This window comes from Lampetra planeri, chromosome 20 (assembly GCF_965212315.1).
Source record: "Lampetra planeri chromosome 20, kcLamPlan1.2.h2, whole genome shotgun sequence".
NCBI lineage: Eukaryota > Metazoa > Chordata > Hyperoartia > Petromyzontiformes > Petromyzontidae > Lampetra > Lampetra planeri.
The window spans coordinates 4288492-4304075 of record NC_136126.1 but is presented as its reverse complement, the minus strand read 5'-3'; the positions used below and the strand labels follow the sequence as shown (position 1 = coordinate 4304075).

Genomic DNA, 15584 nt, shown 5'->3' with positions numbered 1-15584 from the left:
TCTGCTGGCCAGATGTGATGGCCCGCTTCCTCTTAGAGAAAAAAAAACAGGCTCACGTGCTTTCACTGACTCAGGGGGCCTGCCAGGCAACACCCACGCAGGAGTGTGGAGTTTAGGGTGATTCGCGTAATGCTTGGCTTTTGGCTCAAGAGTCAGCGGTGATTGGCGTCTTACCCGCATTACGTATACCACCAATTCCAGGTCACCCGCTGCGTCATTTATTGACATTCTATGCACATTATAGCAATGTAATAATAATGATGATGAAAACAATAATCGGTCTCACTGTACGATTAGCACAAAGGACGTGTGTCGGAATCGGCCAATGCAAGCGGCTCTTGTGCATTGCACAAGAAGCTCCATCATGGCAAGAGCCTCGTCAAATGTATCACTGACGGGACCGACCGACCGGCCGCCTCTTAGCCATTTGGGTCATTTAAATAAATAGATGGGAGTACAGGGCACGGCGCGCGTTTACAAATTTCGTACAGCTCATATTGCGAGGGGATATAAAGTGCAAGAAGTGGTTGAAGTTTTTTTCTTCTTAACCACTGATAAGGGAAACCGCGGAACAACGGCACGTCAGGCTCGCTTTGGGTCATCCCCAGTTTCGAACACCGAGCACCGCATTGATGAATTCGTCGAGTGATACGGCACGTTGAGTGCATAGCGGTACGTGCGCGTGTCCAGCTCTCTGTCCCTCCAAGGCTGGATGAGTGCCTCCCCAAGCTGCCAAGGTCACGGGGGTTATTTGACCATACTTCGCCACGCTGCTCGGCCGTGGGTGGACTGGTGAAGGGTGGGACGCACGAGACTGGAGAATGTAGAGGAGTGCAATGCAACAAAGGTGTTTGCTGCGCTGCCCTCTGATGCCCGCCACATCTGATGTGATGCCCGCCACATTGCACAGCTCAGAAATGTTTCCGGTGACAACGTGGGCAAATAGTGCCTGCGACTCTCATGGTGTGGAGTGGCCCTCATCCAGCAGTGGATTGATAAAATGGCTCTACGAGTACAGTGTATGTACCCTATACGAATTCACAACGTGCCAGTCAGTACTTGATAAGCACCTGTAAAGTAATGTTTCAATGGTGATGCGCGAACCTTGTGCGTGCTACAATGTGAATTCGGTTTGTGCCACGTGACTTTTTCGGCACGATGTCCGACGTTTCGCCACATGCGCCGGGAGCTTCTTCAGGTGCTGAATATTCATCTCATCGGAGAATCTTAGAGCACACGAGCATGTTCATTTTTTCTTCGTCGACTTCTTTCCCTTGTCGCTCTTGCCGGTGGTGTCGGCTCTCTGCTTGACCGGTATCTCCTGCGTGATGGTGAAGTCCTTGATGATCCCGTTTGGTGGCAGCATCTCCTGAATGGTCTTCTCCTTCTGCTTCGGTGGTGGCGGCAAGTCCGGCAGCGTCATGTGCCGGACCACTTGTGGCTCCGGCTGTCTCCAAGCCGGAGTCCATGCCTGTGGCCAGGGATACGTCTGGGCCGGGGTCAAAGGTTGGGTCCAAGGTTGGGCCCAGGCCTGTGCCCAGGCCTGAGTCCAGGGCTGAGGAGACCAGGGCTGAGGAGTCCAGGGCTGGGGAGTCCAGGGCTGGGGAGTCCAGGGCTGGGTCCAGGACTGTGACCAAGGAGGTGTCCAGGGCTGGGAATAGCCCCAGGAGTGGGCTGGTGGCGGAGGAGGAGGATGGGACGGAGGAGGAGGGGGAGGAGGAGGGGGAGGAGGAGGATGCTCAAGTGGCATGAAGATTGGTGGAAGGACCATCATCGGTGGTGACTGAAGAGTGTCCGGATTGAATCGCCGTGGCCTTTTGACCGTCGTGCGCTTTTCGCTCAAATAATGATCTGACCTCGCATTTGTTAGTTCGTCGTGATCACGTTGGTCATCGAACTGGTGGCCAAAATCTCCGAAGACGAGGTCTCTGTATTGTCTGGAAGGGACCGGTGCTAGGTCAACGTACGGGGGCCAAACCCCAGTGGTTCCCGCCAGACGAGCGGCATTCTCACTGTCCTCTCTCGCCCGCAAGTGATTCACGGGGTTCATCAGCGCGAGCGGGGGCACGTTGCTCACGAAGTCGCGCAGAATCTTGCCCCACATCCCGCCGCTGATGGGGGCGACGGTGACCCGGGGCCTCAGACCGACGAGATCTCGCAGGGAGCCGCCCTCGTCGGTCCCGTCGCGTTGGCCATACGGCGGCCTGTGGAAGCCCCAGCCCGCCTCCGCGAAGCCGCTCTCGAACTGCGCAAAGTACACCTCGAGCCGCACGCCGGGGTGGGCCTCCAGGAAGCCGAGGATCCGCGACACGCAGCCGAGGGCCTCGTGCCCGCACGGCGCGTGGCTGGAGAAGAGTGCGACGCGGGTGACGGCGCCGTGGCCCAGGCCGAGCGTCAGGAGGACGCTGTCGAGGTGACCCTCGGCGTCGAACAGCAGCGTCTCGGGGTGGTAGCCACGCGCCGCGCAGCCCGTCGCGTGGCCCCGCTGCACCAGCGAGCCGCCCGTGCCCCGGAGCTCGTAGAAGCCGAGCAGCGCCGCGTCGTCGCCCGGCCACGGCGCCGAGCGCGCCAGCGCCACCGGGTAGCCGAACGAGCGGCAGAATTCCCGGTAGGGCACTCGGGAGTCGGTGCCCACGCGGACGTGGCGAGGGCATCGCGGGCAGAAGGGCGGCTCCGGGTGCGACGGCGGGAGGGCCCCCGGGAAGCGTGCGCCTGGCCACGGTGCCGCGAAAACGCCGTAAGGGACCGCCAGCTTCGCGGGCTGATGGGAAGTTGAACGGAGTGAATCCTGCAGTGGGGCAGGGGAGGGGAAACGACCCCAGGGGTCTGGTGTATGAATTGCTGAAAGAGAAACGCGTTAATGTTTTATGTTTTGAGATGCTTAAGCAAGCAATGGAAAAGCAATGCGTTTACGTAAATGCATGTTGGGCTTCTTTCGCACCGTACGTAGCCAACTGCACTAAATTGGAGGTGCGGGGAGAGATATTAAACTGAAAACGCGGCACGGGGCTGGTTTCATCGAGCGGTGGATTGCCACATAAACGTGGGTCATCGAATCAATGTAAAAAATTTTTAAATGTATGTTTACATTGATGGACTAATACCCTTGTCCACTGCCAAAGATTACGGGCGCATTTGCTGATATGTATGTGAGAGTAATTCTATGCGGATGCAAATCAGAATGAATCAAGAATCGTCTTTATATGTATCTTAATGTCTGCTTTGGCGGTTGCACACGAATGTAGCGGCCACAAACATGAATTGCAAATTTCTTCTGAATTGTGAATCACTTGAATTGCATATCTCATCTGCGTGGAGAGATGCAGCCTGCACTTTCTGTTCCAGTTACATGGAACGACGGAACATTATGTAATTCGAGGAACTGCGTTTAAGTTACGTCGCATCAAATGTGCACATTTCAGCAAGATACCCAGAAGTTAAATGGGGATCTTGGAGCCTGATAAGGGAACTGGAAATGCCCGCGTGAGTTCACATCAGCTAACCGCTGCGATAGAAACGAGACATGTTCAATTGGGCCATCTTCAGCTCAGGTTCACGTTGCATGATGATGTGAATAAAATAAACATTTACAATTATTTTTAGCTGCACTTATCAGCAACAGCAGACCCAGCAACGGCTGGATTTGATACTCAATCGCCTTCACTAACTGACATGTTTATGTCCTGTACATTCTGCTGTATTATACCGTGCTCCGTGTATGTAGCGTGTATGTGTGTTGAACTTAGTTCGCACCGTACGTAGCCAACCGCGCTAATCGAAGGTGCCTATGTATGCACGTCCTGTACCAACAGTTACACTCGCAATGTGTGCAATGCGCGGACTGTGATTGCCCGCATTAGGAAAATACAACCTACGATGCATTTCAAACCAAAACGTTGTTTTGTCAAACATTCTTTGTTTTTAAATCCCCTTTTTCTCCGAAAAACACATTCTGTGGCATCGCTTGGCAGTCACGCAGATCAGGCACTCGTGCCTGCCTGTAGTGCCTGTCTAAAGGCAGGCACAAGAATTTATGGAATGATAAAAGGGCCCTTCAGCCCATGCGGTTTCCCCATTGATATACACAGCCCATTCGCGTATATTTACCCTTCCCAATACACATTTATGTGCCACTAACCTCTGCAGTACACGGCTGTTTGAAAGGGCTGTTAGAAATACATTACACGAACCGATTTTTGTTTGCTGTAAAATAGAATGACTATATATATTTTTTTAAACGTAGGCTTTCAGAAGGTTTACATTCAAATGTTTGCCTTCCTAATCTATCATTCTCGGAATGCCAGCGTTAACATTGTATTGCGATTATCTGCATCGGATAGTGATCGGCGAAGAAAGACCTCGCGTGGCAAGACGCTAATCGAAGTGGCGATGCTGTGATCAGGCCCAAAGGGTGAATACATAATAATCACTTACTGAGCGATGCGGAATATCTTCGCAGCCGTTTGCGATGAAAACAACCCACGACAGAGAGAGAGAGCCTCGTCAAGTCGGTCTTCGGTCCTGTTCGTCGGCGGTTAGAGCACGCTCAGTAGTTAGTTACGGCCTCATGTTTCAAGTATCCCATCAATGATTAACGCACTCACCCCTCCGGATTTCTGGGAGGGGGGGGAAGTCAGAGTTTGCGGTCGGTTGCTACGGTATCGATAATAGCAAGCGGTTGTCTTTATAAACTGGGGTCACATGACCCATGGTGGGGTGGCAGTGTTTGCCTTTTATTGCTGCTGCTGCGTGTTCTCCACAGCAACCAATAACCAAACCAAACACGCGCAGCGGTGAGCCACTGCGACACGCTACAGCCTCTCTCTGTGCTGCTGCTGCTGCTACGTGCCGTTTCGAGTCCGTCTCCCTCCCGTCGTTTGGCCTTTGAAGATGATTATTTGCGTGCGGGATGGATAAAAATGGGCCGCAAGTGAACGAGAGGAGACGCGGTTACGATGATGATGATGATGAGGTTGCCGGTTAAGGTGCGCGCGCATGAATTGGAATAATTATCATAATTGCAATAGGCAGATTGAAAGGTAAAGTGGAAGTATGGTAATGAAAGCGATACACGTGAATTACAACAAGGGCAGCTCAACGAGTGAATTATGCAACGACTAATATTGTAAGGAATAACATGAGAGCATTTTTCGTGTACGGTGTTGAGCTGTATGTGATTTTTTTAATTTTTCATGAATTTCATAATTTTTATTTTTCATTTACAGTGTTGAGCTGTATGTCAGTTTGCCATTTATTACAATATACCAAACACGTACTACATATATATATACTCTTTGGTTATTTCGGTAAAGTCACGTTGGTAGGGAAAATAAATAAATAAATACTGTATCACGACGTTTCGATCGCAACACAAGCTGTCAGAGGTGGGACAAAGTCATTGTTATGCAAGTCCAAGTCGAGTCGCAAGTCATCAAATTCATGACTCGAGTCTGACTCGAGTCCAAGTCACATGACTCGAGTCCACATCTCATAGGTGGGACAAAGTCATTGTTATGCAAGTCCAAGTCGAGTCGCAAGTCATCAAATTCATGACTCGAGTCTGACTCGAGTCCAAGTCACATGACTCGAGTCCACACCTCTGCAAGCTGTCATCCTCAGGCAGAAAATAAACAATCCAGCAGTGGAGCTGCTGAACCAGCAAGAGAGCTGTTACAACAAGAGGTTATATACGTGGCGATGGACAAGCAAGCGGGGTCTGGGTCTGAGCTGGAAAGGAATTCCATCCCCGGACGCAAGCACGTCAGTTGTGTTAATGGGGGAGATTAGGGAGAGAGAGATTAGCATGAAATTAACTTCCGTAAGAGTATCGTCGCATATGCGCACCACAGCCGTGTTAATGGGAGATTAGCACGATCTTGATTTGAAGCTTTCGTGACTGCAGGAATCCATTCTCTTTGGTTCTTTCGGTAAAGTCACGTGGGTATAAACGTCGTGATTTATTTTGTTTTATACCTACGTGACTTTACCCAAAGAACCAAAGATTAGCACTATGTTGATGGGAGAGATTAGGTAGGGAGACTAGGGGGATTAGCAAGTTAATGTCATGTCTATGTGTAGCACAAGCTGCGGCGCTGCCAACTGCGCTGAGGCAAGCGCATCCATGTAAGTGAACCACCATAACGGTGGTCGTGTCAGTGAGACACAAAGCCCATCACATAGCCAGAACCATCGATACATCGAGGCTAAGGGAGCAGAGGTGGCCATGCTAGTGAGAGCCCAGCCCGTTAATGCAGAGGGACATAACAGGGCAATGCAACTCAGAGAGTCGGAGATAAAAGCCAAATGGCAGGGAAGAATGGAAGCACCACAGTAAGTTACGACTTTGCTTGGTTAATAACGTCCTTCCAATGATTGCTAAGCTTATAGCCATCTTCTCGGTTGAAATTGTCTCTGTGTTTATATATCTGGATGGCTTCATGGACAAATCTTTGAAGGTAGCCCATGGTAGAAACGATAGGACGGAGTGGAGTACCTTCTTTATGGATTTTTGGAAGACCATTGTATCTGGGTGGTCTAGCAGCCGAAGGTTTTAGAGAGAGTTGCTTGTTCGTTTAGATTAGAGAAGTCGAATTAGTGATGATATTGTTGGTTTTTGTAGCCAGGCGGTTAGTAGGATCTTTGTTGATTTTAGTATAACTGCCATCATTAAGAAGGTCCTGGATTTTGTTGTTGTATGTGGTTTTATCCATGATGACCGTGGCATTGCCCTTGTCGGCTGAAAGGATGACAATGTCATCTCTCTTTTTCAATTGAGCGAGTTCAGAGCGCTCGTCCCTGCTGATGTTACCAATGGGTTTCTTAGCGTTTTTGAGGATGGCGGCGATTTCAGATCTTGCCACGTCTGCTTGGATGTGACCTAAACCTTAGAGGGCTACATCAACCTGGTCAATGATATCATACACTGGGATGTGTTTGAGGGTGACTGCAAAGTTCAGCCATCTAGCTAGTACCGATTTTGGGTTATCGAAAATTGGGCTGTTACTCTGATTGATGACAATCTTGTTAACATCTAACTTTTTCACGTGTGGATCTGGCTTCTTTTTTGACAGGATGTTGAATTTAGCAATCAGGTTAACTTTACATTTGGTTGACATTCTCGCGGCAGAAGAAACAGTCACGTTATCTACAAGGCCCCAATTAGATGTGGACATTTTATTTGTTAATGCTAAGTGTGATTGTAAGAGACATTTGTCTAAATGATCAAGTTCAAAACGGAGCAGTCTTATGCTCTCTGAGATTAGTGATAGGCTAGCTGTGAACAAGATCCGTTTAGCGTTAGGAGAAGTGACAGCAGCAGATGTGAGTGTAAATGCGATCGGTATTACCTTGTTATCGCGGCATCTCTTGAGAAAGGTTAGCGACTCGATCAGGTGAGCCTTCTTGTCTCGCAGTCTGTTAAAAGCTCTAACAGGTGTTAGGAAACCCTCCCCATCGAGGCGGTTCGATCTTATTACACTGGTCAACAAAAAAAAAAAATTCTGGCCTGGACTTTTGCAGCTGTTTTAGACTAATTTCAGGGTGCTGATTCCCAATCTGATCTCAGATTTGCTCTATCACATCTCATTTTTATGCTATCGGCATACCCCATTTTCATTGATTATACCCGAAATTAACTCTGTCACTTATGATTGCAAGTTGTTGCGAGTCAGTGACTGCTTTAGTGTTAAAATATGGTGCTGTATTTTTTTAATTTAATATTTTTCATCTGCAGTTTTATTGAAAATGCAATATTTGATATCTCAAAAACCTGATGTGATAGACACAAACTGATGCCAGATTTGGAATCAGAACTCCAAAAATTACCTTAAAACCTTGGAATACCTTATGCCAGGAAAAGTGTGTTGACCAGTGTTATATACAGTAATACAAAAATTAATGTACAGGGTGATCCACATGTCTTGTGACCCTCATTTAATTCCCAAAAATCTTAATATTTTAAAGGTAAGCTTTACTTAAATCAGACATGAATATGCAAAGGAAAACAAGACAGCTGAACCACCCTGTACAACGGGGGAACAGGGTCCTGGCCACCTGAGTTCAACTCCTAGCCCATGGCAGTCCATTCCCACCAGTGTGGTGAACATTTCGTTAAAAATAACCAACCCATTATTTACACGGTCTTCTTTATCTATAGCAGTGGATTGATAGATTGTTAAATAAAAAGTAATGAACATCTCGAGAACTACAATATGCGTTCAAGGTTAAGGTGCAGCCAGGCAACTGCGTGCTCATGCCACTGCTGGCAATATTAGTTCTGTACTTGTGCTGGACAGCACTAATGAAAACTCATTTCTTTAGAACCGCTTTTGTATGTTTAGTTTGATGTCATCTCCCCCCATACCTCCGACGAGCACGGTTGGCTACGCTACGTACGGTGCAAAAGAAGTTCAACATACATACGTGTTACAACTGGCTAAGTAAATGTACGTTCATAATACACAACGGTTGTTGATATGATGTTGATCATTTACATGAGTCATACCGTCGAAATGTTCAATGGCATTAACATTATGCACGGCCTCAGATGGCTTTATTTGCGTTTTATTGCCCATTAGCGCCTAACAAGAACATTTAAAGATAAGCATATCAATGTACTGTGCAGTATTTCTTTGCCAATCAAAACCACCAGATTTGTCATTAGACCGTGCCTCATCGCAGACACATATTTACAGACCGATCATTGGCTGACGTTTCGTCCAGAGGTTCTGCAGAGAGTAGATTTGTGATTGTGCGCTGTTCCCAACGATGACGACGATGATGAGGACCTTATGTTTGTTTTGTTGAATATCTTTCCTCTTGTCAGCGACCCTGGACTGTGTGATCCAGAGGTCACCGGTTCGATTTCTTAAATCCCCCCGACCTCTGGCCCACCCCACAGCATTATTGGGTTCAGCACGGTTCGTCGGGCGGCAGGTCGCGAGTGGTGCGGCATCGTTAGGCGACGCATAGTGGGGCCCCGAATCAACAGATAAACAAGTTAAACAAATGTGAAAAGCGAAAAAAATATTCCAAATATTTTTTACATTTTTTATTCAGATTTTTTTTTATTGCAGTGTACCATGGCCCAAAGCTTGATTCACGCATCTGGCTATCGTATCAATTGAGCATGAAGTTGCACGATCCACCACCTTCGAGGAAATCCTAGACCAGTGGTTCTTCTTAACCTGGGGTGCACGCACTCCCTGGGGGTGCGAGATGCCCTTTCTGGGGGTGCGAGACATGGGCAGACTTTTTTTAAAGGTAGATAATCGAAAACACAAATTAAGCACAGCTACTTTGCTTCATCAAACCTATGTATTTATAACATTATACTTTTTTTACGATTGAGTACAAGGTTAAGAACCACTGGGCTAGACCGATGAGCCAGAATGAAAGCAAGACGCATGTTAACTTAATTGTCAGTATTGTACTTTTAAAAAATGTCACTGTGCGACTGTTTTGCTCTAAACCCTAATACACGGTGCAACTAAAATAACATATACAGTTATAGCCTGTATATTATTGTAATTCGATTTAAAAACATCCGTAATTGTTTCAGTCAGAACGGAGGGGGGCACACAGTGTTATCTTCTCACAGCCCCCCGTTCAAATAGGTCGTTGACCCCCTGGGTAGAGTGGCACTGCTACCTCTTTCAGGATATCTGGCCAGACACCCTTCCACTGTAGTGGTGTTCGTGAGCTCCCTCTCGTGGTGGCCCTTCCGTCAGCATTGGCGTGAGAAAGACATCGCAGGCCGGCACCTTTATCTTATCTTTCCTTGCACATGATGTTGATGTTATACCCCCCCCCCCCTTATCTTAAAAAAAACAAGTGACCTTAACTTGTTCTTATTTCGTGCACAATGCGAGAATGTACTTGCCTTAATCAAACATTTGCCTTCCCACACTATATCTTTAAAGCCGGACTGACACGAAATGTAAATGTGCCGATTTATAGTGCACGCTGCGACGACGCCATGCCATCTAGGCATTTTTTGATTGTTCGCCATGATTTATTGTGCGTGGCTTCTACGCGTATCTCAAGTTGAACGGCCAATTCAAGGGCATCATCGCTAGGAGTGATTCCGTAACTTCCAACACCAAAAAAAAAGTTTAGCACCCAATAACCCTTAAGCACGAGCACCATGCAGTAGCACTTTGTGAATTAGGGCCGCATTTTGACGATCTCCTGCTCCCCCATCCCCACTCATAACTCTGCTGCAATGGAACAATTTTTTTTATTGCGTGTTTATAAAAGAGGATATAATTTACGACATTTTCTTTACATTGCGCCGTGGCATTTTCGTATGATGCAGAATAAAAGTCGAACAAAGTCCACGTGTCCACGTGCACAATTCAAATAGGCAGTGGATTTCAACTTCTCTTTCTTTCGAAAGATTTTGTAGAAATAAACCAACGTGCAATGTCCATGCGGGCCAATTGCCTCCCTTAACGTATATTCAAGCACATTGATACCTAATTGAAAAAGAAATAAAACATCAATGACGTTTATCCCATGTAACATTAGCTGTGAGTGGAGCAGTGGATTGGTACAAACATTGGTAGCAGGGCCGTCCATCGTGGGGGGTGCGGGGTAAATCCCTGACCGTGTGAGACTACATCTGACACCGTGACGTCGAAGCACGCCCCCCCCTCCAAAGCGCGGGGCCCGGGGCGGTTGATCCCCCTCCCCCCCTATTCGCCGTACCCTTGGGATGGCTCTGGTTTGATGGCGCTGCTTTGAACCCCGGTGACCTTGTTTCGATTCTGGAACTGATACCGATGACTAATATCAGGACCGGTGCTGGACCACCCCCTCCCCACCCTCAACCGCCTTCACCAACCTGTACTGACGAGTGTGGTGAAGTATGGTCACACAGCAACCTCCCGGTGACCGTCATAGTTCAAGGAGGCCTCCATACATCGGTGGATTTGAGAATGGGTGGAATTTATTTCTCGTTTGAACTTCGGTTGGACAGTTTTTGATTCCGTACTTCTGCATTGTTAAACGTGAGCCGGTCACGTTGAACAATAGCACGGCCATTAAACAGATCTTCCAGGGTGTCTGACCAGCATTGAAGAGTAGGCCAAAAACACCAACTAGAGGGGTGCTCTAGCGCTCCCTCGAGCGGAGGTCCTTCCGCCAGCAATACTCCTTGACATATACTGTCGGTTCATCTTCTTTGTTCTTTCGGTAAAGTCACGTAGAAGGAAAATAATAAAATAATAAAAATAAAACATAATAAAATAATTCTCACGACGTTTCGGCCACAACGCAAGCAGCCGTCTTCAGGTGGAGAACAGGTCTGTCAAGTAGACAGAGTCTGAGTAGACTCTGTCTACTTGATAGACTCTGTCTACTTGACAGACCTGTTCTCTTGACAGACTCTGTCTACTTGACAGACCTGTTCTCCACCTGAAGACGGCTGCTTGCGTTGTGGCCGAAACGTCGTGAGAATTATTTTATTATGTTTTATTTTTTTTATTTTTTTTTTTTCCTTCTGCGTGACTTTACCGAAAGAACCAAGAAGATGAATCCCTGCAGTCACGAAAGCTTTAAATCGAAATACCGTCGGTTCTTTCACATAAAGAAAGAAATGTATTTTTACATTTCCTACCAACCACACGGCCTTCCGGGAATACATCATTTCAGCAGCATTGGTTCAACACAAGCAAACTCTGGAGGGGTTTCAAAACCAATCATCAGCAGTCAGGCTTGCTTAAACCACTGCTGGCGAATTGCCAGATGTCTATCGGCAAGGACACTCTCTGTTATGGGTCCTTGTTCGAAGCAGAACTATATACAGTCATCCATAATACGAAATAATCATTTGCATCTTCTGGCCCAATTTTGTCAGTGTTGCATTCAGCTCTTCCTGAGCGTATCCGAGCTCATTATTGTAAAACTTTGTCCGTGCTGTGATCTCACCAGGTTTATGTCTGGTGCTATTTCGCCGTGGCATTTGTGCAAATTGGTGAAGCAGGAATTGAATAGCAATGTCCCTTGCGCTTGATTGGATTTTGCTAGAGTGTTTGTGTCTGGGCGTTGCGCAGACATCTGGGTTTAGGGGAATTAGCGGACAAAGCAGATTAATCAATCAGCCCACAGGTCCCTAGGGGTTATCGACCAGACAGGCTCACGATGCTGTTTGTTCTTTCAAACATTTAACAAATAAGTTAAAAGTGTTCCAATATTTAAATGAACAGCGATAGCCACTGGCTTTATTGTAAGTTCCACAACGGATTCCTTCTTTGTGTCAACATCTCAAGCTTTCGTGCACGTACCACGTGACTCATAGTCATACTGTCAAGTGCTACATCTACAATTGTGAAACATTTTCCGAAGTATAACTTTTTTTTTGCTATTTCAGGGCTGGGTCATTCACGCTCATGGACACGAAAACCGCAGTTTCTCTATTTGGGTCAAAAATTTAAAAATAAGTGCAACAAACCCACTACCCCCCTACCCGACTCGCCGCGTGACTGTGACGATGAGAAGTGTCTCCATGTGTGGCGGCACTTTGCCGTTTGCACTGCAATGGCGCGGTGGTGGTTGGTGGTGGTGGGGGGTGGACTGGGGAATTGCCAGGATGTCGGGAACTTGACTTCCCATCTCGATGCCGAGTCTGCGAAACGACGAGCGGCTTGTTTTTCTGGCACACGATAGCTAGCGCCCACTTCCCTCTATTGCACTGGCGGAATTTCCCGACACTTTGAAAATTAGAACAGAAAATAAAACTATTCTCGTGAAGTCCATTTTACATGGAAACATCTTCTTGGTTCTTTCGGTAAAAACATAATAAAATATATTATTTTATTATGTTTTATTTTATTATTTTATTACTTCCCTTCTACGTGACTTTACCGAAAGAACCAAGAAGATGAATCCCTGCAGTCACGAAAGCTTTAAATCGAAATGGAAACACATCTTTATTTGTTTTAATTCCCCCCACTCTATTTTTTTTCTGAAAAAGGTTTGCGTGAGCTGTGAGCATGCGACGTGAGTGTTACGTTATCGAGAGCACCTTGAATGTTTTGCATAATCTCGTGCCATAATTGAGACGCATCGCCCCTCTCTGTGTTCATCTCGTATTCAGGCGATCGAACGTCACCGCCGATCCGTGCACTGTACAGCTATTTAAACTTGGCACAGCCTTGTATTTGCTTTAATGGCCTGATGGGCTCTCTTTGCTCGCACGTTTCAAAACAAAAGCCAAACAATGAAAACTGGAGGCCGACAGGAGGAAAAAAGGGGAAAAAAACCGAGCACTCGCCATTGTTTTCGGAGGAAGCTGCTGACACGGGGGCCTGTGTACTGCGGCTCAACGTGACTCCATGCCCACCTCAGCTCCTTTTCGCATCGGCAAAAATATTTCATGGCAACCCGGTCTACACTCGAGCCGTCAGTGACACACAGAAGAGGCTCGTGCCGTGATTAGCACTGCCAAAACAAACAAACAAAAACAACAGGCGCGGTCATCCAGTCTAGTCTGGCAATCGTTTGTGATCAAGTTTTTTGTTTGTGTGTGTGTGCGCAAGTGACCAACCCAGTGTGGACACGTAACGTTGGGCCGCGACGTTGGTCCAACGTTCACAACCGCGTGCCAACGTTTTGACCCAAGCTTGGGGACGTTTCACGGGTTAGGGGAGGAGGTGACACGGCTAAAAGGGGGGCCCACACGTGGGGCTGGACTTTGGCTGCAAATGCCAGAAACGGCCACCCGCTTCGCTTGGCTCTTTTTTTGAGTGTCTGCCTTCACACAAACGGCTCGCGCCTGTTGTCATAGCGAACGCGCTCTGGCAGGTGTCCTCCTGAATCTGCGGCTCTGCCGATGATACCTCCACGCCCCTTCGGCCGGAGCCAAAGCGCTCGAGCGGCGCGTTGCAAATCATCGGGGTGGCGCCGCCCTTCGTCGGGGCCGAATGTCGCAGGAACGCTGGAGCCGCGCACGTTGTTCCGCTCGCGATTTGCGGTGAAACGGAGCGCTGCGGCATTTGTCGCTCGATTCGAAACGCGGCGTTCCCACTGCCGTGTGTCCGTCGGCCAAACCCAGTCGAGGGCTGAAACGGAGCCTCAACGCAGGAAAGAAGGAACACCCCTCCCCGACCCACCCCCTGTTTACAGTTGTTTGTGTCTCATCACTTCCTGCGCGCAGTACTGCAGTGACGAATTGGCAAGTTGCTGGTCGTTTTTCTTCTTCTTCTTAGAGGAAGTGTTGATCGTCTAAATTGTGTTTCCGTTCTATGGCAACCCGCCGATGTCTACTTTCGTAAGAAGTATGTTGAACTTCTTTCGCACCGTACGTAGCCAACCGTGCCAATCGGAGGTGCGGCGGAAGGACACCAAACTAAACACAATAAGCAGTTTTTAAATGAAATAATTTTCAACATAGATTTAAAAGTGCATAGCTTCAGTGGCTTCCTAATATCGGAACGGAAGAGCGTTCCAGACGGCCGCAGGAGCGCATCTGGAGGCGCGCGATGCAGTGGCCGTCTTTGTTCAATGGCGAGTCAACAGCCGCTGCGAGGATCAGGATGACCGGCAATGGTAGTTTATTTGATTGGAATAGACATAACGCCCGTATTAATATCTTGTGTACACACACTCTTCTCTCGTCTCACTACATCTATCTTATGTCTAGATTTCTCTTATGCCACCGCATCTATATCACTTTGTTGTCTGTCTCTCTTCTGGCATCTCGCTAAGATTGTAAACATTGCAAAGAGGGGCCTCCAATATTAATTTCGCTTGAAGGCCTCGATGGGACCCAATGGCCCATCGTGGTCCCGTTGAGGCCTTTAAGCGAAATAAATGCCACCATTGGGACATCCAACGATGCATCGGTTAAAATCACGACACGCCAAATTGTGCATGTGAGAATTTAATGGGGTTTATATAAATCACATAATGATAATAATAAACAATGGCCATTGTTTATCCAGGAAATCCTGACAGAGTCTCGTGACTGTTTTTTCTCTCTCTCTCAGGAGGTTCCTGCATCGGGGATGTTTGGCCGATTGAGTGACTTTGTGCAAAGACATCGGAGAGCAGATCGAACACCCCCATCACGTGTGAGGGGACCGGCTTGTAAAGTCACGTGGACTGGGGAAGAGCAGAGTGCATGATGGACAAACGTAGATTGTTTGTAAAAAAAATATCTTCAACATTGAAGGCGTTTCGCCCCCCCCCCCCTTTCTGAGTTGTTGTACGCATCCACCCATCAAAATAAAGTCGCACCTCAGGGTTGTTGAGGGAGTAACACTCAAAGTTCTGCGCAGATGGATTCAATCTACTTGCTGTCCTGTCGTCTCTCCATGGAGATGGCTTTGGGGGTTTCACAACTTTGCGTGATATCCACAATCCTCGCCTCCCAAGCGTTGGGTCACAGCGCGTGTGCCATCACTCAAACCTTACGCGAACGTTACACTTGTGGTAATAGAGTGAAGTAACTGTGTACAGACAGGACTGAGCTTTTTGTTTATTGTGCTGTTTGTTGCTAGCCGCTCTTTGTTTTTTGTTGTTGCCTTTGATGCCTCTGCTCAACAACTGTGTCAACAGTGAACATCGGAGAAACAATACAAGCG

The 15584-nt window shown here is 47.6% G+C and overlaps 1 protein-coding gene and 1 long non-coding RNA gene across 2 annotated transcripts; one reads left to right on the top strand and one right to left on the bottom strand.

Annotated features, from left to right (window-relative positions):
- Positions 1-202: 202 nt before the first annotated feature.
- Positions 203-4710, bottom strand: APOBEC4 (apolipoprotein B mRNA editing enzyme catalytic polypeptide like 4). Its single transcript, XM_078603114.1, has 3 exons — positions 4707-4710; positions 4435-4545; positions 203-2841 (listed from the first exon to the last, which is right to left on the bottom strand). Exons 1-3 carry the CDS (start codon positions 4708-4710, stop codon positions 1247-1249), a joined length of 1710 nt encoding a protein of 569 aa, XP_078459240.1. The 3' UTR covers positions 203-1246.
- Positions 4711-4798: 88 nt separating this feature from the next.
- Positions 4799-15288, top strand: LOC144724301 (uncharacterized). The gene is made up of 2 exons (XR_013586463.1): positions 4799-4985; positions 14988-15288. It is a non-coding gene; the product is annotated as an uncharacterized LOC144724301 (long non-coding RNA).
- The last annotated feature ends 296 nt before the right edge of the window (positions 15289-15584 follow it).

Coding starts and splice junctions, on each gene's coding strand:
- APOBEC4 (XM_078603114.1), bottom strand. Junction 2,842..4,434: donor AAGATATTCCGCATCGCTCA/GTAAGTGATTAT, acceptor TTTCTCTTTCAG/CAATTCATACACCAGACCCC.